This window comes from Gekko japonicus, unplaced genomic scaffold (assembly GCF_001447785.1).
Source record: "Gekko japonicus isolate JY-2015 unplaced genomic scaffold, Gekko_japonicus_V1.1 scaffold392, whole genome shotgun sequence".
NCBI lineage: Eukaryota > Metazoa > Chordata > Lepidosauria > Squamata > Gekkonidae > Gekko > Gekko japonicus.
Window position 1 is genome coordinate 657,660 of NW_015174853.1, and position 25,127 is coordinate 682,786.

The following is a 25,127-nucleotide window of genomic DNA, read 5'->3' on the forward strand; positions in this document are numbered from 1 at the left end:
ACACAAACAGTGCATGGATCACTGTTGCCAGGTTGTTGTGTTTGAGGAAGGGAACCAACTGCCTGATCAGCCTGAGGTGATAAAAGGTTGCCTTGGCAGCGGCTGCTACCTGGGCCTCCATTGTCAAGGAGACGTCCAGGAGCACTCCTAGACTTCTAACCTCTGGCACTGGCACCAGTGGCGCCCCATCAAAGGTCGGGAATGGGATCCCTACTCCTGGGCAGCTCCGACTCAGGCACAAGACCTCCGACTTCACTGGATGCAATTTCAGCCGGCTCAGCCTAAGCCAACCAGCCACAGCTTGCAGCGCCTGGTCTAGATCTTCCGGTTCAGAGATGGACTGCCCGCCCAACGACAGATAGAGCTGGGTGTCATCTGCATACTGGTGACAACCCAACCCATGCCTCCGGGCAATCTGGGCAAGGAGGCACATATAGATGTTGAAAAGCATTGGAGACAGCATTGCCCCTTGGGGCACACCACATTCCAGTGGGTGCCTTCAGGACAGCTGATCCCCTAGCGCCACTCTGCCCCTTACCCTGTAGAAAGGAAACAAGCCACTGCAAGGCCAGTCCATGAACTCCAATGTCGGCGAGGCGGCGGACCAGTAGCTGATGGTCAACTGTGTTGAATGCAGCCGACAGGTCTAACAGCAACAGCACTGCCATTCTGCCTCGATCCAGGTGCCATTGGAGGTCATCCGTGAGGGCAACCAGAGCCGTCTCTGTCCCATGACCCGGGCAGAAACCAGACTGGAAGGGATCTAGTATGGAAGCGTCATCCAAAAAGCCCTGTAACTGGGTTTCCACTGCCCTCTCTATTATCTTGCCCACGTAGGGCAAGTTGGAAACCGGCTGATGGTTGGCCAATTCGGTCAGATCCAATGATGGCTTTTTGAGGAGAGGACACACCACTGTTTCCTTAAGTGCCTCCAGGAACAGCCCCTCAATGAGGTACTTGTTGATTATCTCCCGCAAGGCATCTCAAAAGCCCTCATGGCCGGCTTTAATTAGCAACGAAGGGCACAGGTCAAGGGAGCACGTGGTAGTGTGTACAGTTAGGAGCAATTTGTCGACTTCCTCAAGGCTAAGTGGGCTGAAATAATCCAGAATGTAACTAGAAGACGTGCGTGGGGCCTCAAGTTCGTTCACTGTATCAACTGTAGCAGGGAGTTCACGGCGGAGCGACAAGACTTTAGCCACAAAATAGCTAGCAAAAGCCTCACAGCCTATATCCAATTCCCTACAGTTTAATCTGTTTTGAGTCAGAGCAGTAATAGACCGAATCGTTCTAAACAATTGGGCAGGGTGTGAGCTAGTGGATGCAACCTCGGCCTTGACTGCCATTTCATAGGATCTCATAAACGTCCTAGAAGATGCTCTTATAGCTTCTTCATGGGCACGCCGTCACTGCCTCTCTAGCCATCTTAGCTCCCACTTCATTAGCCTCAGCTCCTGGTTAAACCAAGGAGCGAGCTTCGTCCGGGAGCACAGAGGGCACCGGGGAGTGATCTCGTTGATGGCTGTCGAGAGTCGGCTGTGCCAGTCCTCTACAAGCTCATTCAGCAAGCCACCAGGGGGCATTGGATCCTGAAGAGCTATCTGAAGCCACATTGGGTCCATTTGGCTCCGTGGCTGAGCCAAAATGTGCTTGCTGCCCAAACAGGGTCGGAGTGGAGTATTTAAACAGGCCTGCAAGGCAAAGTGGTCGGACCATGGTACTGCTAAAGTAGCAATCTGGTCCACTGTAACCCCAGTTGTGAAGATCAAATAGAGCGTGTGCCCAGCCCAGTGAGTGGAGGCTGTTACAAGTTGGGAGAGTCCTAGGGCCGCCATGGATGACACCAGGTCCGCTGCGTGAGTAGAAGCCGCGTCATCAGCATGGACACTGAAATCACCCAGGACTATCAGTCTAGGGTGTTCCAGGGCCCAGCCTGATACTGCCTCCACCAGGGACTGTAGGCTATTGGCCCATGTGTTGGGTGGTTGGTACACCAGCCAAATCGCTACACTCTCCTCAGCTTCCCACACCAGGCCAGCACACTCAATCCCCATGGTCCTCAACGGCGGTAGCGCCCTGAAGGAGTAAGCCTCCCTGATGAATGACGCCACTCCTCTACCCCGCCCCCTAGTCCGGGATTGGTGAAGGACTGAGAACCCAGGAGGAGCTGCTTGGGAGAGAGATACTGTCCCTCCGTCTTGCACCCAAGTCTCGGTCACACATGCCAGGTCTATATTCTGCTCCCACAGAAAGTCCCGAAGGACTGCAGTCTTATTATTTATAGACCTGGCGTTACACAGCGCCAATGTTGGAGGGGAGGGGTCAATCGTCCTAGCCCCCCCACCTGCAACCCATGTTCTGATGTTGTTTAGAAAAGTCAGGTCCAAATAAGTTCTAGATTTGTAAGCTTTCATAGTTTTATCTGCAACAGAAATTCGATTTCTAATTAATTAGGACTTAACTAAAACCACTGCTCTTCACTGACAGATTCAAGTGGGTAGCAGCAGAAAGACGTTGGAGTCTGGGGCAAAGTTTTATTCAAGGTATAAACTTCCATGTGCAAGCGTACTTCAGATACAGTGAAACAGAATTTCCTTAACCATGGGTAGTTGCCAGAAAGGGCCAATTAGAGTCAAGACAGAGACAGAAACAAAAATGAAAATTACTAGTCCATACATCTAGGTAGAGGGTGAGCAGTAAATTATCATGCAGCATTATGTATATGTTTAACCAATTCAAGAATCAAACAGGAATAATAAACTTAGTCTATATGGTTACCAATTTTTTGGGTTCAATTCTGGGTGCCTCCCTGAGTGATTTGAGATGGTTCATGGGGCAGCCCTGCAGCTTTTGGGTCTGGACTCTGTGCTTTTGGCTGGGGGGATGGGGGCCTGTCACGTAGCGTTTCCCTCACACCCATCTGTGTCCACTGCTGTGGCAGCATTATTGTCAGGATGCTCCCCCTGCAGTTTTGTCAGCCAGGACTGTGTGACTTCTGTGGCACCCCCCACACGTTCCCACCTCCCTGAGTCCACAACAAGCAACAGCACCTGGGACAGGTAAGCTTTATTGGAGGGAACCTGGGACAACAGTGTGGTAATGCTGGGATTCCGACATTGACGTGTGGACCCCCACTCAGTCCTTTGGTGCTACGGGCGCCTCCCCAGTTGGTGTGGGTACAGAAGGTACAGGAGGCTGGTTGTGTCTGCGTGCTCCTGAGGCTCAGCTTCTGGTGCCAGAAGGGCGCATGGGCTTCACCTCCATGGATGGGGTGACGGCTCTCCCTGTTGGATCAGCACCTGTGTACAGGGGAAACACACAGTGGAGCAGTCACTGATGCTCCTCCTTGGCTTGTAAGGCATTTGGTAGTCATGGATGACCTGTCTGGCACTCTGATGCTGCAAGGGGGACCCAATTGGTGGCAGAACCAAGATCATCCACATCTGATCCAGCATCTTGTCAGAACCTATGTGGAGATGCACTCTTTCAGCAGTGTCAGTGCATTCTGCACCTGCAAGGGAAGGGTTTGGCCATCAGGTGGGATCACTCACTGCTCCCACCCACCGGCACATTTTGTGCAGGAGGAGCAGTACCCACAGGTGGGGCATGCAGCCTGATGCATTGGCGCCACTTTCAGCTCCTTTGCCCAGCAGCTGCTTGGGGCAACCCCCAGTGCACTGAACTGCCTGGTATGTAGGGTCCATGTCCATCTGGGGGAGTGCTCTGGGTCCCCCCAGCTGCCATGTTGGGGAGTGGAAGATGCCATGTCCAGGGGGTGGAGCTGAGCCAGATAAGGGTGGATGCCTAATCCGAGGGCTCCCCGTCTAGATGCTGAAAAGGTCTGCAAAACACAAACTTAACAGCCTTTAACAGATGAAACTTCGGCTACATTAGAAAGTAGAAGACCTAAAGAATCCAAATACTGAGAGTCTGTGGACACTCAAGGGTTTGGAGGAATATCATAATAATCAGACACCCTTCTACAGAAGCAAGGAGATAAGATGGCTGCCAAGGGCGCAGAGAATGAAAACAACGGGAGCAATGTCAAAAACATTTTAAAAGGTATGCAAAAACAACTATCGCTTTTACAAAAGGATTTAAAACAAGAATTAATGGATGGATGGAGAGACTTATTAAAACCTATAAACAGCCAATTAAAGGAATTAACAGATAATGTTAAAAGTGTGGCTGAGTGTGCTGAGCGAGCTCTGGATATCAGTAGTGCACAGCTGGAGAAAATCAAGAAACTGGAGAACCAAAATAGAACTATGAAACTAAAATTAGCTGATTTGGAGGACAGAGATCGTCATATAAACATCCGCATCTGTGGGGTGCAGGAGAAAGCTGAGGGAGACAATATCATAGGGTTTCTCTTTGACTGGTTTATCTCCCTGGTCCCAGACCCCCCCCCCCCTTTAAGCAGAATGGATCTTGAAAGAGCCCACAGATTTGCAATTCCAAGAGGAATAAATACTTCAACGCACAGAGACATTGTGGTGCGTTTTGCAAGATATGCAGTGAAAGACTACATTCTTAAACAAGTTTAGAAACTCCCATCCATAAACTATAAGGAAAATAAAGTGCTTTTTATGCAGGACTTAAGTGCTGAAACACTCAGAGTCCAGCCATAAAGAAACTACAGGAGGCAAAGATAAAATACTGTTGGGGTTTTCCCTTTGAACTAATTATCCAAAGAGAAAATAAAACTTATGTGGACTCCTCATTAAAAAAAGGCCTTGAAAATCTTGGAAGAGCTACAAATGGAGCCTCCAGATGAGAGCTACGATGACACAGATCGTAGGACGAGGAATCAGAAGAACAAGAAGCAGGAGAAGGGTAATGGCAGCTGCTGCAAAAGAAAAGGAGGAGGAAGAAAGGAGGTCCACAGACTAAATATAGTGCTAGAATTTCAAGCCATCCTGTGGTTCCAAGAAAAGTAAAATCTAAATGTTGATAAGTATGCATGAGGACGACTGACTAGCTGTAAATTAAAGAGACACTGTAGGACTTAATATGAAACTTAGTGAAATATGTATTGCAGCTATGTTTTTTCGGTTATAGAGTATGGATATAAAAAAGGTAAAGATTCCCTTGCTCGAAAGCCAGTCGAATCCGACTCTAGGGTTGAGGTGCTCATCTCCGTTTCAAAGCCAAAGACATGTCCGAAGACATTTCCGTGATCATGTGGCCGGCATGACTAAACACCAAGGCACACGGAACACTGTTACCTTCCCACTGAAGTGGTACCTATTTATCTACTTGCAATTTCTTGCTTTCAAACTGCTAGGTTGGCAGGAGCTGGAACTAGAGATGGGAGCTCACTCCGTCATAGAGCCCTAGGCGTAGGCATGGGGTGGGAGGAGATGGGATAGGATGACTCTTTTGCTGCATCTGCCATTCCCCTTCTCCTGCCCTACCTCTTGAATTGTGGTGCTACCTCCTGGAACCATTTGTAAGATGGGGCAGGCTGTCATTGGGTGCCAGGGAGGAGGAAAGCTGGCATGGGGGTGTGCTGATTGGGTGCACACCTGCTTGGTATCCTGAGCTGCTAGGTTCCTGAGGGTGTGGCCACAACTGTGGCGGGGGTGAAATAGAAGTTACCATAGCTGCCAATGGGCTGTGCCAGATTTTGCACTTGTTTTTCTGGGGAGTATTCCCATGCTGAGAATGCTTTGAGAGCTAACTGACTGGTGCCATGCTCCTTGGTACACCCACATTTCCACCAGCACAGGGGTTTGCACCACCAGCACAGTGGTTCGGACCATCACTCAAGTGGCATGCAGCTATACTGCAGCTGTAGTAGTGGAAGTGCACTGTGCCACTCACACTCAACACTAGCATAAATGCCCCTAACACTGGTGTAAATCCGAGTTATGTCGGCATTGAGGTCAGTCATCTCCCTATTCCGATTTGCAACACAACACCACCCCCACCCCCCGGATTGCTCTGCTAGATATACAAACTGGGAACAGTTGGGACCTGGGCCAGGGAGAGAGAAAGAGAGAATGAAATGAAAAACAATAACTACTCTCCAGTTGTAGGTGTGAGGAGTTTTGATGAAAAATTCTGACCAAGGAATTCTGTGGTGCAGGGTCTTTTACTATTATAAGCTTTTAAATAATTTTGACACTCTGCAAAACTATGCTCATCACAGTGCTGTTATTCACTTGGAGCCTTCAGAATGTGCATTAATGCAGGACTGGAAAGAAAAGACTAGTTGGCTATTGCTGTTACCTCTCCTCTCTCACTTGCACTCTCTTAATTGCTGCTATCCCTTTGCATCCCCCCAACTATCACCCCTCCCTCCTTTCCAAATGTCCTACTATAATTCTTAAATCTGTTAAATCTTTAGATTGCTTGGCATTTAATCAAATATGGTAGGAAAGCATCCATTATGGTGTAATACGTCAATATTAATGGTATATTAAATAACCCTTGAGAAATCATTGCCATGTATAATCGCTTGAAAGTAAAAAACAAAACAAAATGCTGCTCTTAAAAAGGTTGAATTTTGTGCTTTAAGAAATGCCATCAATGTTAATTTATATTACTGTAAATGTGAAGGCCAAACTGCACTCAACTTAAAGAGTTGTTGATGTGCCATATTTGTACATGAAGTATCTATTCAAACTGATTTATAATTTGCTTTCCTACCCCAAGAGCATTAAATAAGGGCCAAACTAGAGGTAATCTGACTTTTTTTCAGTTTCTATGAGAACTCAATTTGAGTTGTGGCAGGACTAAGGGCTGGGTATATCTACTTGTCCCTTGGCACTAAGCACAGAGATGCTGGCATTAAAAGGCCTTTAAAATCATGACCTGAAACATCTGCTTGTCTCCCCATACCTCTTTTTTTTTTTTAAACAACTTTGTAACATCCAGCCTGAAGAAAAAATCTAGAGGACTCAAAAGCTTACATTCTATTTTGTGTCATTGTAGCTGCTCCTAATAAAATGTATAATGTAGATTGTGGTTTGTTTTTATATTTTGATTTTGGACCACTACAGCTGTAAATAACTTTTGTAATCTTTGAGAGCCAGTGAGGTGTAGTGGTTAGAATGTTGGACTATGATCTGGGAGACCCAGGTTCAAATTCCCACTCTGCCATGGAAGCTTGCTGGGTGATCTTGGGCTAGTTACACACTCTCAGCCTAACCTACCTCATAGGATTGTTGTGAGGATAACATGGAGAAGAGGAGAACGATGTAAACTGCTTTGGGCCTCCATTGGGGAGAAAGGTGGGGTAAAAAATGAAGTAAATAAATACAATTTCTCCCATGTCCTGAGAGTTTGGCCACAACCGACAGGGGGGTGGAATAGGAATTACCATAGCTGCCATTTCTGTTATCTGCTGCTTGCCTTGCAGGAGGAAAAAATCCATATAAACCTGTATTCAGGAGGGAATTCAAATTACAAAATAGCATGGGGAAGTTAAGTTCCCGCCATCTTCTCTACTGAAGCCCTGATCTGAATTGGGGCACTACATGCTTGCTATTTAAAAAGGCAGCTTGTCATCACATCTGCTTTTGCCCTGAACATGACATATAAATGAATGTCTAAAGTAATTTGTGCCAATGTAATGCAATTCTACTGAGGCTAGGTGCAGACACTAAGGGAGAGGCCATAGCTCAGTGGCAGAGTATTTGCTTTGAATGACTAAACCCCCATGATTAATCCATGAACACTCCAATAAAAAGAATTTCAGGTGGTGGTGAGGCTGGAAAAGATCTTTGCCTGAGGACTTGGACAGTCATTACTAGGGATGTGCACACACACAAAAAAATCGGCCCAATTCAGATTCGACCCGCCGAATGCTGCCCAAATGCTACTTTCGGCAATGCAAGCCGATCTGGATGGCATTCAGCCATCCGAATCACATTCGGCCCCATTATACCCTATGGGCCATTGAAGTCAGTGGTGAAAACTCAGGGTAAATTGGGGGGGCTGGGGGAGGGGGTTTGAGGGAGAGGCTCCATATTTGCAGGGTAGCTTCTGGAGCCTCTCCCCACAGAAACTCCCAAGTCCCAAAAAGATTGGAGCAGGGGGTCCAATTCTACGGGCCCCCAACAGGTTGCCCCCATCACCTCCATTTTCCTCTATGATGGGGAAAAATTTTCAAATTTTCCCAGGGTCCTGTTAGTGGGCTGGGGGTGACGGGGTTTGAGGGAGAGGCTCCATATTTGCAGGGTAGCTTCTGGAGCCTCTCCCCACAGAAACTCCCAAGTCCCAAAGACATTGGACACTGTCCCAAAGACAGTGGGTCCAATGCTATGGGCACCCAAACAGGTTGTCCCCATTCCCTCCATTGTTTCCAATGGGGAAACCTAACCCAGCCAGTATACAGCAAGGCAGGCAAGCAGGCACCCAGCAGTCAGAGTTTCCCAGAGAATCTCAGGGAAAGTGAACTGTTGGGAGGTTGCTTGTTTGCCAGGAGAACAAGTGGTGCACTTCAGAACAAGTGGCAAAGTGGCAGTGTGAGTTTGCCACAGTGCCACATAGAAACCCAACAAGACCAAGCGGACCAACATTTATACAGGCCCTGCCCTGTATAAATCAATGGTGCAACCTCATTTGGAATACTGGCCACTCACCACACACCTCAGAAAGGATATTTGTAGCATTTTAAAATGTGCAGAAGAGGGCAACCAGAATGATAAACCGTTTGGAAAACTCCCTCTGAAGACAGGTTAAAGCGCTTGGGGCTCTTTAGGTTGGAGAAGAAGAAGAGATTGGATTTATACCCCGTCCTTCACTTGGAGTCTCAGAGCGGCTAACAAACTCCTTTCCCTTCCCCTCCCCACAACAGACACCCTGTGGGGTAGGTGGGGCTGAGAGAGCTCTTTCCAGAGCTGTCCTTGAGTTCCTTTGGCAGAACTATGGCTTGCCCAAGGTCATCCAGCAGCTGCATGTGGAGGAGTGGGGAATCGAACCCGAATCTCCCAGGTTAGAGTTCACGCACTTAACCACTGCACCAAATGATGACTGAGGGGTGACATGATCAATGTTCCCTCTAAGCGGTGGAGTCCTGTGAGCAAAAATTCTACCTTGTGAGCTACTGGCATTAAAGTTGTGAGCGAGTGATTTGGCTACTGCATGAATTAGTTTGCTCTGGAGCCATCCTTCCTGAGCTAAGACAAAAATGTGTGAGCCGGAGGCTAAAAAACTGTGAGCTAGCTCACACTAACTCAGCTTAGAGGGAACACTGGACATGATAGAGGTTTCTGAAAAAACCATGTCTGGATCCGGCTGAATTGGCCAACTATCGGCTGGTTTCTAATTTGCCCTATTAATTGAGAGGGCGGTGGCAACACAGTTGCAGGGCTTTCTGGATGACGTTTCTGTATTAGATCCCTTCCAATCCGGCTTCCACCCGGGACATGGGATGGAGATGGCGCTGGTCGCTCTGACGGATGACCTCCAGAGGCATCTGGATCAGGGTGGTGTGGCGGTATTGCTGTTGCTAGATCTGTCGGCCGCGTTTGACATGGTCGACCATCAGCTGCTGACCCACCGCCTCGCTGACATGGGGATTCAGGGGCTGGCCCTGCAATGGCTTGGTTCCTTTTTCCAGGATCGGGAACAAAGGATGGCGCTAGGGGAACAGCAGTCCAGGAGACACCCACTGGAATGTGGTGTGCCTCAAGGGACAGTGCTGTCCCCAATGTTATTTAACATCTATATGCACCCCCTTGCCCAGATTGCCCGGAGGCATGGGCTGGGTTGTCATCAGTATGCTGATGATACCCAGCTCTATCTGATGTTGGACGGCCAGTCGTACTCCAGACCGGAAGATCTGGACTGGACTTTGCAAGCCGTGGTTGGTTGGCTCAGGCTGAGCCAGCTGAGACTGAACCCGGCGAAGACGGAGGTCCTGTGCCTGAGTCGGAGCGGCTCGGGGGTGGGAGTCCCGACCTTCAGTGGGCCACCATTGGTGCCAACATCGGAGGTTAGGAGTTTGGGAGAGCTCCTGGATGCCTCCTTAACAGTGGAGGCCCAGGTAGCAGCGACTGCAAAGTCGGCCTTTTACCACCTATGGCTGATTTGGCAGTTGGCTTCCTTCCTCGGCCGTGATGACCTGGCTACAGTGACCCATGCGATGCTTACCTCGAGACTAGACTACTGTAACACTCTCTACATGGGGCTGCCCTTGTCGCAAATCCGGAGGCTGCAGCTAGTGCAGAATGCCGCGGCCAGGCTGGTAATGGGCCTCCCTAAATGGGAGCACATCCAGCCTGTGCTGAAGGCACTGCACTGGCTGCCAATAGCATACCAAATCCAAGGTGCTGGTATTGACCTTTAAAGCCCTACATGGCCAGGGTCCGACATACCTGTGGGACCACCTTTCCCCATATATACCCCAGCGAGCACTACGGTCAGGAACACAACATCGATTTACTGTTCCTGGCCCTAAGGATGCCAGGCTTGCGGCCGCCAGGGCCTTTTCAGTGGCGGCTCCACACTGGTGGAATGAGCTCCCGGAAGAGATCAGGGGCCTGTGGGACCTTTTGCAGTTCCGCAGGGCCTTCCAGATGGAGCTCTTCCACCAGGCTTTCAATTAGGAGTTGCCACTCCTCCACCACCAACAACATCTGTGGTTTTGGGTCGGCTCTGGTCCTGGGGAGGGTTTGCGTTATATCATCACACCAAGCTGAAGATCACCGATGCCGATGAAAATTGTTAGTACGCCATCTGAATCATTCAAAGATTACCATGAAAAGAGTACCATCACTAGCACTTTAAATTGTTAATTGTTGGATTGTTTTTAATGTTTAATGTTGTTGTTGTAAGTTGTTTAAATTTTGCACATGGTTTTTATGGCACTTTGATTATTAATTGTTGGATTGTTTTAAATGCTTAATGCTGTTTAAATTTTGTACATGGTTTTTATGGTACAGGGTACCAACGCTGTAAGCCGCCCTGAGCCCACTTGCGGGGAGGGCGGGGTATAAATCAAAATAATAAATAAATAAATAAATATTCTACTAACTTGAGTGAAAACTGGTTTTGCAGCATTCATTTTTTTTTGGGGGGGGGGATGGATGGATGGTACCCAGTGCTGCACAGCTACTGGGGTTCTACAGAGGTGTTCTGGGGAGGGTGACCTGGATGAAAGAATGCCAGTGGGGGGGGGGTTGGGGGGCATCTGTCTGCCAATCGGAATGGTTTGGGGGACGTGTTTATGTCTGGTCTCTGTGGGAAGAGCGTTTCTCCCCAAACTTCCCAGCACACAGACTAAGAGAGGATGCAGGCACAACAAGACTGTGCTCACCGCAGTCACACTCAAAGTCCAGGTCCGGAAAGCCAAACAGTGGCAAGTTGACCTTGAGGAAGACCAACTGCTCCACTGTCCAGGGCTTCAGGTGAGAACGATGTGGGCTGACGATGTAGCCCGCATGTGAAATAATGTGCTCGCTCTGAATGCTCATAGGAGGGCATGAGAGGAGCCCTTGGGCCATGCTAGAGAGGGCTGGCCAGACTGACTCCTTCATGGATCAGTAGTTCAGCGGCCAGGTGGACTGTGACTCGTAGGGCTTCGAAAGGTAGTCCCTGACCATCATAGCCACCGTGTCCAGTCTCACAGGCCTGCTACTGCTCTCAGAGGGGCCAGCAAGCTTCCCCAAGAGTTCCATCTCTCCACTCTTCAAGATGGGGGCCAGGAGGCAGATGTGGTCTAGCTGGGGAGGTTGGGAAAGAGCACCAGCTGTGCTGCTTTCGCCCCCCACTTCCTCAACTCCCGGCAACATGACCCCACTGGCCTGCCTGCGTTCTGGAACAAGGTCTGCACATCCTGTGCCTGGCTCCAACAACAAGGCCAGCCCCTCACGTGCCATGTGGAACATGGGGACAACCAGAGCCAGACTTGCCATGTCAGACAAGAGCATGTCTGTGTGGCTCCTGAAGGGCACAAGAACCTCCAGTCTGAGAAACGATCACCCACTCGTCCTGGGTGAGTTGGTTCTCTTCCCGAATGACCCCACTCTCTGAGATCAGGGTAGTCAGGGCTTCCTTCTGCTCCACCAGGTGCTCCAGCATGGTGCAAGTGGAGTTCCAGTGGGTGCTGACATCACTGAATAGGCGGTGCTCCGGCATGCCCAACAGTGTCTGTTTCTTAAACAGCAGATTGTCCTTATTGCTGCATGAGAAGTGACCTGCAATGTGCCGGCATTTCAGGAGGAGATGCTGCAGGGATCACTTGCCCCAGCCTGAGAGTTCCTATCTATACCTTGTGGCTAATAGCCACTGATGGATCTCTGCTCCATATGCTTATCTAATTCCCTCTTGAAGCTGTCCATGCTTGTAACCACCACCACCTCCTGTGGCAGTGAATCCCATGTGTTAATCACTCTTTGGGTGAAGAAGTACTTCTTTTTATCTGTTCTAACCCGACTGCTCAGCAATTTTATTGAGTGCCCATGAGTTCTTGTATTGTGAGAAAGGGAGAAAAGTACTTCTTTCTCAACCTGCTCTATCTGATGCATAATCTTATAAACCTCGATCATGTCACCCCTCAGCCGTCGTTTATCCAAGCTAAAGAGCCCCAAACGCTTTAACCTTTCTTCATAGGGAAAGTGTTCCAACCCTTTTTTCATTCTAGTTGCCTTTTTCTGCACTTTTCCCAATGCTATAATATCCTTTTTGAGGTGTGGTGACCAGAACTGTACATAGTACTCCAAATGAAGTCGCACGATTGATTTATACAGGGGCATTAGAATGCTGGCTTATTTTTTTCCAGTTCCCTTCCTAATAATCCCCAGCATAGCATTGGCCTTTTTTATTGCAGTTGCACACTGTCTCAACATTTTCAGTGAGTTATCTACTACGACTCCAAGATCTCTCTCTTGGTCTCCGCCAGTTTGGACCCCATCAATGTGTATTTATAGTTAGGATGTGCATCACTTTGCACTTGGCCACATTGAACCCCATTTGCCACAAGGTATAGATAGGATGATCTGTATTCTTGGTGCTGGGGGGGGGCAACAGTGGGAGGGCTTCTAGTGTCCTGGCCCCACTGCTGGACCTCCTGATGGCACCTGGTATTTTTGGCCACTGTGTGACAGAGTGTTGGACTGGATGGGCCTTTGGCCTGATCCAACATTGGCTTTTCTTATGTTCTTATGTACTGAAAGGACCTCTCAGTTGTTATACACATTCTTATTAAAGATTTAAATAAATACATTAAATATTGGAGCATGGACAGAATTGAGAACTATGGAATGTGCCATTTTGAATATATTTTTGAACAAAAAGTGTAGAACTTCCACACATATAATGGGGAATGTCCCTACTTGTGCAAAAGTAAGTTCCATAGAGGGCACTGGAACTTACTTTCTGGTATGCTTAGGACTGCAACTGTTTCACATCAACCTATACATGCTTACTGTTAAGTCTTAATGAGCTCAGTGGACTATGCTTCCAGGTATATGAATGAGATTAGAAGAATGACACTGCCAGTTAGGGATGTCTAGGGGGAAAATAGTGAGGTCACTTGCCTCACCTGGAACCCTAAATTTGCTGAACTGCATCAGGTGGTCTGCAGTTAAATTATATCGATCTTTTCTCCCTAGAATTATTTCTGTGCACAAACAACTGCTTTATTAAATAAATTGCACTCCTTCCTCTAGTTGCTCCTTCATATTTCATATTGGGGTCAGTAAGCTTTACCTATGCTTAAGAGGACTGCACTTGTAATGTAAAAATACCCTTGTTAGGGATGGGCATGAACTGCATTTTTAAAAAATTCTTTATTGTTTCCACAGACATATAAACAAAACACACAAGACAAAAACAAACAAGAAACATAAACAGGAGCACTTCTGACAGCTTATCTCTATCTTCTATATATTCGCTGTGTAAAAAATACTTTTATACACTTAACTTCTTCTTAAACATGTATAAACACTTCTAAGTTTTTTATATTGTTTACTGGTTATGATGGATCTTCTTGCAAATAATTTTCAATCTATTTGTAAAGTCTCGACCAGGTTTCTTCAAAAATGTCTTCTTTTTTATCCTGCAATAGCATAGTTAATTTGTCCATTTCTGCCGTTTCCATGAATGTGTAGATTAATTCTTCTTTGGATGGAGTTTCTTCCTGTTTCCAATACTTTGCATACAATATTCTAGCGGTTGTTATACCATTGTACAAGCATATACACATCTGATCTTTTAAAGCCTTCTGGTATTACATTCAATAAAAACAATTCTGGTACAAAAGGAATATTTATCTCTAACATTTTCTGTAACGTCTCATGTATCCATGCCCAATATTTCTTACTTTTTGTACACGACCACCACATATGAAAAAAAGAACCAGTATTTTGTTTACATTTCCAGCAATTATTTGACATATTCGGATAGAATTTTGCTAGCATCTCTGGAGTCATATGCCATCTATAGAACATTTTCTATACATTTTCTTTATATGATACAGCTTTAGTATATTTAATATTTGTTTTCCATATCTTAGCCAATTGATCTAATTCAATACTATGCCCTATATTTTGTGCTCATCTAATCACTGAGGTCTCCACCACTTCATCTTGCATCTTTATATCCATTTTTGTGGTTCAGTTCATGGTTCATGGTTGAACCATGAACCAAACCACAAACCGACAGGCTGGTTCGCAAACCAAACCAGTCTATATCAGTTCATGAGCCATTTAAAGTTTAAACCCCTGCTTCCTGCTCCCTGTGAAAAGCAATTGGAAGCAGAATGCAGGGGTTTACATGGCTCCGAGCCATTTAAACCAAACAGCTGAGAGGTTGGGAGATCTGAGGCATTTCACCCCCAACTTTCTACTCGCCACAGCTTTTGGCTGCGAACAAAAAGTATGGGGTGAAATAGTTGGGAGGCATTTCACTCCCTGTTTTCTGCTGATTGCAGCTTTTCATGGCAAACAGAAAGCAGGAGGTGAGATGCCTCCCAGTCATTTCACCCCAGCTTTCTGCTGACTACGGTTTTTGGTGGTGAGCAAAAAGCAGGGGATGAAATTGTTGAGGCATTTCACCTCCTGCTTTCTTCTCGCTGCGCCTTTTCAGCTTTCTGTTGGCTGGGACGTTTTATTCCCTGCTTTCTGTTTGCAGTGGAAAGCCATGGCCAGCAGATAGCAGAAGGTGAGATGCCGCCTATCCATTTCACCCCCTAGTTTTTGTTCACTTCCAAAAGCCACGGTGAACAGAAAGCTGGGGGGTGAAATGGAGCCATTTAAACCCCTGCTTTCTTCTCCCTGTGGCTTTTCATGGGGAGCAGAAAGCAGGGGTTTAAATAGCTCTGAGCCATTGAAACCAAACAGCTGAGCCATGTAAACGAAACCCCTGTTTTCTGCTCTTCAGGAACTGTCATGTATCGCCACAAATGCCATCAAAATTCATGGAAGTTTGTGGCAGCTCTTCAATTTGCAAACATCACTTCATGAACCATGAACCAGCCCAATGACTTGCAGTTACCAAGCATGCATAATAATAAAAGCAACTGTGGTTGGTGGTGTGAAGTGTTGTGTGGGCAGTAGTCCTCAATTAATCCCAAAATCAATACATGCTGGCCTGAAAAGGACCATGGTCCTGTACTGAGTGGGAGTTATTTCCTGCCAAAAATATATTAGTGTCCACCTGTGCCCCCCCAACCTGCCACGGCATCTTTAAGGAAAAAGCCAATTCCACCATAAAGTCTTTGTCTGTTGCTTCTGAGAGCTCTTAGGATTATTTTTCATCAATATCACAGAGGTAAAATTAGTGGTAGGATATCCCCTGTTAATGTTTTCTATTCAACAGATAATAGTAGAGACTGGGTTCGTTCGGATTGTTCTCAGTCTATTTGTCCCCTGGGATTCTAATATTAGCTAAGCTTTTAGAATTCTTCACAACTTAAAATATGAGGGCTGCTTATCTCATGAGTGGCTTCTTTCATCGGGCTGAGGAATTTTCAAATATGCACAACACAAATAATCATGCCATGTCTGATGTGATGAGGTGTCTTGTGAGAAGGGAAAGATACCTCTGTTTTGGGGCTGATAATAGAGGAAGAAGTATGGCACATATCAGTGTAGGGCCCCAGAATATATTTAAGCACAAATGCCAGGTCCCTTTCACCCAATGCTGGTAGAAGTAGAGCATAAAAACACATTATAAGTAATCATAACTTTCCTATCAGAGGCCTAATGTTGTTTCTAATGAGGTATAACTTCATTAGTCTTTCTGTAAAGTTAGGACTCAGAGAGATAACTTTACTCTATTTTTATCCTGGAACAGAAGTACAAATTCTAGGTCACATGCCACCCATCCTACTCAAAACCCATTCTATTTCTTTATCTATTATGTGAGGATAATAGTTGTCTACATACGTCACAAGAATGCTCTGAGGGGATAAGTAATGTATAACAGAGATACATAATAGAAAAATGAATAAGCTAGGAGCTGTGTATTTTAATAAGTATGCATCGTGTTAAAAATGTGCTTGAGAGAAGAAGGACAAAAATGTACAACGGCATCTTGCTTTTTACTACAATCTTTTGTTAAAATCGTGGTAACGTGAAATGCTGGGGGGGGCGCTTTAGTGAACTTACACCATACAAGATCCAGCAGCCTGTAGGGACATGGACTACAGATTAGTATTCCTTGCATACTCACAATTGCAGCAGGAGCTTACTGTGTCGTCCCATCAACAGTTCAGTACTATTGCATTTTTTACATGTGAAACACTTCACAGTTCTAGTAATAGGGTTCCCAAGTCCGTTTTGCTCCACGGCGGGGGGCTCCGAGATGGCGTCTTGAGCACGCGCGCGCTGCATGCACGTCAGCCGGAGATGACGTGATGATGCCGGGCACGCTGGGGGTGGGGCCACAGCCATCTGAGGGGAAAACTCTATGTTTTCCCCTCAGATGGCTGTGACCCCGCCCCCAGCGTGCCTGGCGTCATCACGTCACCTCCAGCTGACATACAGGCCAGGGTGGGGTTCCCCCCGGGGCCCGATTTCACGGTGGCAGAAATCGGGCCTCCAAAGCGGGGGGTTACCTGCCCCCTGGGGGGACTTGGTAGCCCTATCTAGTAATGTTTACTTTTAAAATGTCTGCGTGATATTCATCTATATTATTATCATCTTACAGAAAAGTGAGAGATAGATTGTCTGACAGTTCAATCCTAAAGAGAGTTACTCCATTCTAAGTCCATTGACTTCACTGAGGGGAAGTCTCTTTAGGATTTCATTGCAAGTATGTCTGTCCCGGCCCAGGCCAGGCTCCCCCGATGCAGAGGGCTGAAGGTGCGGCAGTGGAGACCCCAGACCCACCCCCCGCCCAGCCTACGGAGCCGCTCGGGCCGTGGAGGAGGCCACAAGCAGTGGCAGAGCCCCACTTTTCACGGTGCCTTACCTGGAGGGAGAAGGAGGAGGCCTAGACCTGTGGCAGCGAAGTGGTGGAGCAGCAGGAAGGTGCGGTCTCGACCCCACCACCCCCAGATGGGTCAGGCCTCCAGGGCCCCGGGAGGGATCCTGGACTACAGTGGCAATGTGGCGACAGGAGGACAATCAGTGACAGCCCAGGGGAGTCATAACAATATACACGGACAGACTGGAGTTTTAATGTGTGTTCCCTGATCTGAATAATACATCACAATAACTGTGACAGGCACTGATAAATTGTAGTTTAACAATTATTGACCTTAAATTTGGGAAAGATTCGATTTTGGATTTTTTTGATTATTATTTATGCTTTGTATTTTAAGGTTTCCTTCATTTAGGTGTTACTAAAATGTCCAGAATCTCAAGGAATTACTTCAATAATGTATTATTTTACTTGTCCTTATGATATTTATTAACCTTCTCAGATGGTTATAATATTAACTTAATATGTATTTAAAGTATCACAGCCCAAGGCAGCTTGCTACTATTGTTTTGCTTTGATTCCTAGCAATCATGCTCTTCCTAGAAACAATCTGGGGAAACTTCTCCTGTTAATTCCATTTCAAAACTGCTACAAGGGTGACAAAAATCTCATCAAGGTGGCCAATGAACAAATGGTGCTTTGATGTTCCTTATTTGCCTCCCATCCTCCAAACAAACAAAATAGGATGTGCTCAGGTGGATCAGTGTCTTGGAGATTATTTTTGTAGGAACTGTGTTATATATATGAATGTGCCTGAGTGATTCTGCAGTTACAATTTCTTCAATAGTTGGTTCTGTCGAATCTGCCCTTCTGTTGTATCTTGTTAGTTTTACTTGGTGGAAAGTACCACCAAGTCACAGCCAACTCATGGCAACCCCATAGTTTTGCCATTTGCCGTCGCCTGCCTGTTGTAATGTACTCTACAGGTCTGCCCTTGAAGTCAACTTGGAAATTCCAGTTGATACAGATTGGGAGCTAGGCAAAGTATGCATATTACACCCATTCTACAGTCACTCCATTAGTTATCTCAAGGTAAAGGTAAAGGTTCCCTTGCTCGAAAGCCAGTCGATCCGACTCTAGGGGGTGGTGCTTATCTCTGTTTTCAAGCTGAAGAGCCAGCGCTGTCTGAAGACTTCTCTGTGATCATGTGGCCGGCATGACTAAACACCAAGGTGCACGGAACTCTGTTACCTTCCCACTGAAGCGGTACCTATTTATCTACTTGCAATTTCTTGCTTTCAGGCTGCTAGGTTCGCAGGTGCCAGAGATGGGAGTTCACTCCATCACATGGCACTAGGGTCTCAAACTCAGCATCTTAACCTCTGAGCCACCACAGTACTCAAGGTACTAGTCATTAAATACAAAGAGGCTATGGGGAGGGGCTGTGGCTCAGTGGAAGAGCCTCTGCTTTGCATGCAAAAGGTCCCACATGCACTCCTTGACATCTCCAGTCAGTAGGTGGTGTGCAAAACATCTCCCTGATACCCTGGAGGGCGGCTGCCAGTCTGAGTAGTTGACCATGACCTTGATGGCCCGATGGCCCGATTCAGTATAAGGCAGCTTCATGTTTCTTCATGTATGTTACTGTATGCCCTTCATAGCCTTGGACTCTTATATCTGCAGGACTGCCACTCCTGCTATGGTCCACTGCAACAGCTTCCCTCAACTGGAAAAAAAAAATTCTGAAGGTGCCACTCTGCAAATGGGTCAGGAAGACTCCCACGCTTCTATTATTCCACAAACTTAGCAAAACAGTAAACAGAGCATTATTTTGTAAAGAGCATAGGGCTGTAGTATAATGGAATGGTTCAGAAGGGTGCTTTTATAAATAAATAAGGATTGTACTCTTCTACTATTTATTACATATATTATTTTGCTTTTACTGCTTGTGTTTTCTGCTTTTATAATTCCTTTGGTTTTTTGCATCATTTATGATGTACCTTGTGTGATACTTTTTAGCATTGTTTTAGTTTGGGTAACCTTAGTTTGGGTAACCTTAGTCCTATGGCATTCTTTATTGGATGTCTCGTGCTATTTGATTGCATTATTCTACTCTGTGTAATCTGACTTCTCAGCAAGACAGGTGGGCTATAAATAAACAAATATATGATTAACAGCAAATACATTATAAGGGAATAAGGCAGAGAAGTAGATTAGCTCAGCCCCCTTCCAGCCTACGTCCCATCCCAAAGGTTGCAGGTTGTGGGGATAGGTTAAATGACCCCCCTCTGACACTAGTGTTGTGTAACGCCACGGTCCTCCAGGATTTTCTACTTGAGCAGAAGGCAGATTTGGCATGCATGACTGAAACCTGGGTTTGAGAAGGGGAGAGAGTAGCACTCTCCCAACTAGCTCCTCCTGGGGTTTTGGTCCGTCACCAATCATGGAGGTGGGGGGCGAGTGGCCCTGTTCATTCAGGAGGCTTACTCCTTCAGGGTGCTCCCATCACTGAAGATTGCAGGTATGGAGTGTGCTGGCCTAGTGTGGGAATCCACCCAACGCACCAGCCAATAGCCTACCATCCTTGATGGAGGCTGTGTCAGGCTGGGCATTGTAGCACCCTAGACTGATAGCCCTGGGTGACTTCAAAATCCATGCTGATGATGCAGCTTCCATTCAGGCGGCGGACCTAGTATCGTCCATGCATCAGGCTGTGCACACACTTAATCTGATTTCACTGCTACAGTAGTGCCATGGTTGGACCACCATGCCCTGAAGGCCTGTCTGAATGTGTCACCCCGACCCTGTTTGGATGGTGAGTATATTTTAGCTCTCCCACTGAGCCAAATGGACCCCATGCAGCTTTAGAGGGCTCTGTGGGAGCTGATGCCCCTTGGCAGCTCATTGGATGAGTTTGTCAAGGACTGGCACAGCCGACTCTCAGCAGTCATTGACGAGATTGCTCCCCAACACCCTCTGTGCCCTCACTCTAGGCTAGCTCCCTGGTATACCCAGGAACTGTGGCTGATGAAGCAGAGGCTAAGACAGCTAGAGAGACAGTGGCGGCATATGATGAATCTACAAGAACATCTTGCAGGACGTTTATGAGATCCTATGAGATGGCAGTCAAAGCCTCTAAGAGAGAGCATTATGTGGCCACGATTGCATCTGCAAGCTCACGCCCAGCCCAGTTGTTTAGAACGATTCAGTCTCTAACTACCCTGCCACAAGGCAGACCAAATGTTAGGGAACTGGACACTGAAAAGAGAGAAAACAAGATTACCTACTTTCCATCATTGATTCTGCCACTATTTTCTGCAGAGAAAAGGAAGGAAGTATAGATAAACGACTTGCAATCTTAAAGGTAGCAGTGTTCGTTGAAAAGCTACTGTAACGGAAGATTATGGAAAGTCTAAGGCTTTCCCGGTGAACAAGAAAGGGCAGTATTCATCTACTATAATACAGAAAGTAAGAAAGTAATACTAATGGGGATGTAATAAATATCGGAGCTGGATGTAAATTCTTTAAATTTCCATGCTGATATTTCAGAATTTTTTTTGGGGGGGGGGCAATAATCCCAATACTATTATTATTTTGGCATGTTAGGTGAATTGGTGGAGAGTTTGCAGGAATTTCAGTTATTACTATCTCAAATTGTTTATAGAGAAAGAAATTGCAGGAAGCACTGGAACATGTCCCTCATCTTGCATTTAACAGGGGCTGCAAGAGATACCGTAAGAAACAAAAGCTAGTGATGCCTTCTGAAACACACACACTCACACATAAACTAAGTAAATAGTTTTGTAAACTGTCTTGTCTTCTTTGTGTCTTCTCAGGGTTGCACTTGTGGAAAATATTCCCGAAGGCATAAACTATTCAGACAGTGCACCATCCCATTTGTCTCTTTTCCAAGGCTGGATGAATTTACTTAATATGGCTAAAAAGTCTGTTGATATAGTTTCTTCCCAATGGGACCTCAGTCCCAGTCATCCATCTGCATGCCAGGTATGCTTTATTTTAAACTTTCATGTCTTTCTTCATCAGCTTTGCATTTTTATGCTCATCCTCTTCTGTCTCTGAAACCTTGAAATATAATTTAGAACATCTGTTTTGCTTGCTGTGAATATTAGACTTTCTTATTGTAAAAGTTGTTTACCTGTAGAATGGTCTCTCAAGGTAAGTCATAGGAACTAGGTGAAATGAAAATTTTAGCACTAAAGTTAATGGATAATGAAAAAGCTCTCAGTTTAGCCACACAGCAATATTTCCATATCTCTCCCTTATAATAAAGCAGTAGTGGGGACCAACGTTCTAAAATGCCCGCCTTTAGTGTTTGGCTGGAAGAACTGCCACTCAGAAGACACTGGCTGGGTTGACTGGCTGCTTTGTGCAGTCCCGCCCAGCGTTTCAAGGTCTTTTGCATATGGAAGCTGATTGGACTTCACTCCATTCCACACCTCATACTCCCCCCCCCCCGCAAGGCAGTTGGAATGTCTGGTGGTGTGTAGGTCCCAGGATCATGTTTTAAAAGCTGCCTGGGGAGATGGGGACCTCAGACAGGTTACAGTGCCATAGACTCCACCCTCCAACCCAGCTATTTGCTCCTGGGGAACTATTGTTGCCAATCTTGGCCCAGCAGCCATCAAACCATTCTCTTCAACCCCCTGCTGTGCAGCTGACTTTCCCCTAGGGTTGCCAATCTCCAGGTGGGACCTGGAGATCTCCCACTGTTACAATTGATCTCCAGATGACAGAGATCAGTTCCCCTGGAGAAAATGGCTGCTTTGGAGGGTAGACCCTATGACATTATACCTGCTGAGTCCTCCCCCCCCGCCCAATGCTGCCCTCTACAGAATCCACCCCCCAAACCTCCAGGTATTTCCCTCCTTAGAGCTGGCAACCCTACATTCCCCTCAGTGCCTGTTGGTAGGCAACTAAGCTTGGTCCTGTCACCTACTTTGGCCTTTGGGAGAAAACACATTGGGGCCAGTCCTGATAGGGTTGCCAACTCCAGATGGAAATTCCTGGAGGTTTGAGGGATGGAGCCTGAAGAGGGTGAGGTTTGAGGAAGGGTGGGGCCTCAGACAGGTACAATGCCATAGACTCCACCCTCTAAACCAGTCAGTCCCTCATAGGGAACTATTGTTGCCAATCTCCAGGTGAGGGCTGGAGAGCACTCAGAATTACAACTGCTCTGCAGAAGGGAGGGCAGAAGTCAGCTGAAGTCAAAGGGGCAGATAATGGTAGGTTGATGGTTAGCTGGGAAGGAGATGTGGTTGCCAACTACATGCTGACAAATTCCTGTGGATTTGAGGGGTGGAGCCTGAAGAGGGTGGGGTTTGCGGAGGGGTGGGACCTCAGACAGGTAGAATGCCATAGACTACACCCTCCAAACCAGCCATTTTGTCCTGGGTAACAATTGCTGCCAATCTCCAGGTGAGGGCTACAGATCACTCACAATTACAACTGCTCTTCAGGTAGCAGAGATCAGTTCCTCTGGAGAAAACAGTGGACTCTGTCATTATACCCTGCTGAGGTCACCACAGCAAATTGACACTGTTTGCCCAAAGCCAGAGCACTGCCCCAGAGCCTCTTTCTAGATCTCGTTGTATTGCTTTCACAACGGGCTTTACTGCTAGTTGTTATATAAACAGGTATAGCCCATTTGTCAGGATCCAAATAGCTAACATAAGCATTCCTGAAAGTTACTATGACTCCCCACTGTGTATCTGAGGCTATTCCCAAAGAATACCCCCCCCCCCGAAAAGGTGCATTAAATTCTGCTTTTCTGTGATTAATTTCTGAGTGACACAAAAATTTGGTAATTTGTAGCATTAGAAACTGGAACAACCTTTTGAACACAGAGGAAGCAGCCTTATACTGAATCAGACCATCGGTCCATCAAGTTCAGTATTGTCTACTCAGACTGGCAGTGGCTCTCCAAGGTCTCAGATTGCGGTCTTTCGCATCACCTTGTACCTGGTCCTTTTAACTGGAGATGTTGGGAATTGAACCTGGGACCTTCTGCAGGTGAAACAGAAATTCTTCCACTGAATGGCAGCCCTTCAAATAGATGTATTTATAATAGGTTTCTGAATGTTTTAAACCAGGGCTTTTTGGGGGGGGGGAATGCACTGGAACAGAGTTTCAGAACCTCTTCGACAAAATTCTTTTTAAAATGTTTAAAAATTCATGAGTTTTCAGTATACAGATTGAAAACTTGATTTCCCTCTTGAGAGTTCCAGCAACTCTTTTTCGGAAAGAAAAAAAAAGGCCCTGTTTTGAACTATGTTTTATCAGATTCAGATTAGTGCCAATACCATTCAAGTGATATGGAACCAGTTAAAGGGTGGCATATATCTGGAACAAATTTTTAGCTCCAGAGAAGTTTGCCCATTTTCCACTGCTGGTAATCTTTGTTGCTTGCTTCCAGAAACTATATTACACTTGCACTTGGTGGTGGAAAATGCTGCCAAGTTGAAGATGATTTATGGTGACCCTGTAGAGTTGAAAGGCAAAAGATGAACAGAGGTGGTTTGCCATTGCCTGCCTTTGAGTAGCATCTAACCAGGACCAATCCTTTTCGGCTTCCATGATCTGATGAAATTTGTTTAGATCTACATCTACTTCAAACAAATGGTAGCACCTTCCATTGGAAGAAAACTTTCCATTGGAAGGAGTCCTTCTTTAATATTTATTTATTTCATTCACAATATTTATACCCCACCTTTCTGTTCTCATAAGGGCCACCAAGGTGGCTAACAGATTAAAAACATATGTAATCAAAATACATCTTAAAGTCATTAAAACTTTAAAAAAACCCTACATTATTTGAACCATTAAAACCAAAGCTAAAATAGCTCCAAAACTGGGTTAGTGGGCAACAAAATATATGAGGCTTGATGTCAATAAGTATAAAGTAATGCACACTGAGACAAAAATCCTAGTATAAACTAATTGGGTCTGAAGTGCTAGTGAATGAACAGGAATGAGATCTTGGATTCATACTCGTTAGTTCACAGAAAGTGCTGACTCACTATCCGACTGCAGTGAAAAGGGCAAAATTTATGCTAAGGATTATCAGAAAAGGAGTTAAAATGGCCAGTGCCACAATGTCTTCAGTTACCACTTGGTTACCTAAGGGAAGGAGGAGGAAGCAGGGAGAGAAAAGGGGGGAACAGACCCACAGAGAAATCCAAATGGGGGTAACATAGGCCACAGCTTTATTGATTACAGCCAATGGAGAATTGACACAGTTTAGGGCACGGATCCAGGTATTAGGTGACCTGTCTGTTGACTTTTGGGGGGAACCTAGAATGGCAAGTCCTGTGGTCCCACGTGTGTGCAAGCCCACCCAGCAGACCCCTCATTGCTTCCATGAGGCTCTGAGCCACCACCATGGCTGCAGGGAGGAACCTCCTTTTCCTGGCATTGATCCTTGCCCTGCAGTCACAAAACAGCCCCAGGTAAGTCCGGGGGCACTATTAATGGAACACTTTGTATAGTTCTAGTTCCTATATATATATAAAACGGTAGACCTAGAAAATGTGCAGAAAGAAGCAGAAGGAAGGGATTGTGCACTTTTATTAAGCAGGAAAGATAAAGAGTTTGGAGTAGGGTTGCCAGGTCTCCATGGCTTGCCAGCAGGTGGGATTTGGGGGGCATTCCGGGAGTGGGTGGGGATGTTGCGTGGCAACACACTGCATTTTGAGCAAAACTCTATGGTTTTTTGGCCTAAAACCATGGAGTTTTGCCCAAAAAACAGATCGTTGCCACACAGTGTCCCTGTTTGGGAGCAGGGCTTCCCC

The 25,127-nt window shown here is 46.3% G+C and overlaps 1 protein-coding gene across 1 annotated transcript in view; it reads left to right on the top strand.

The window, feature by feature from the left end:
• Positions 1-25,127, top strand: part of PLD5 (phospholipase D family member 5) — a 167,712-nt gene that overhangs the window by 63,529 nt on the left and 79,056 nt on the right. Inside the window, exon 3 of the mRNA XM_015424564.1 lies at positions 21,156-21,324. Within this exon, the coding sequence (XP_015280050.1) occupies positions 21,156-21,324 (169 nt within the window). The remainder of the gene's footprint in view (positions 1-21,155; positions 21,325-25,127) is intronic.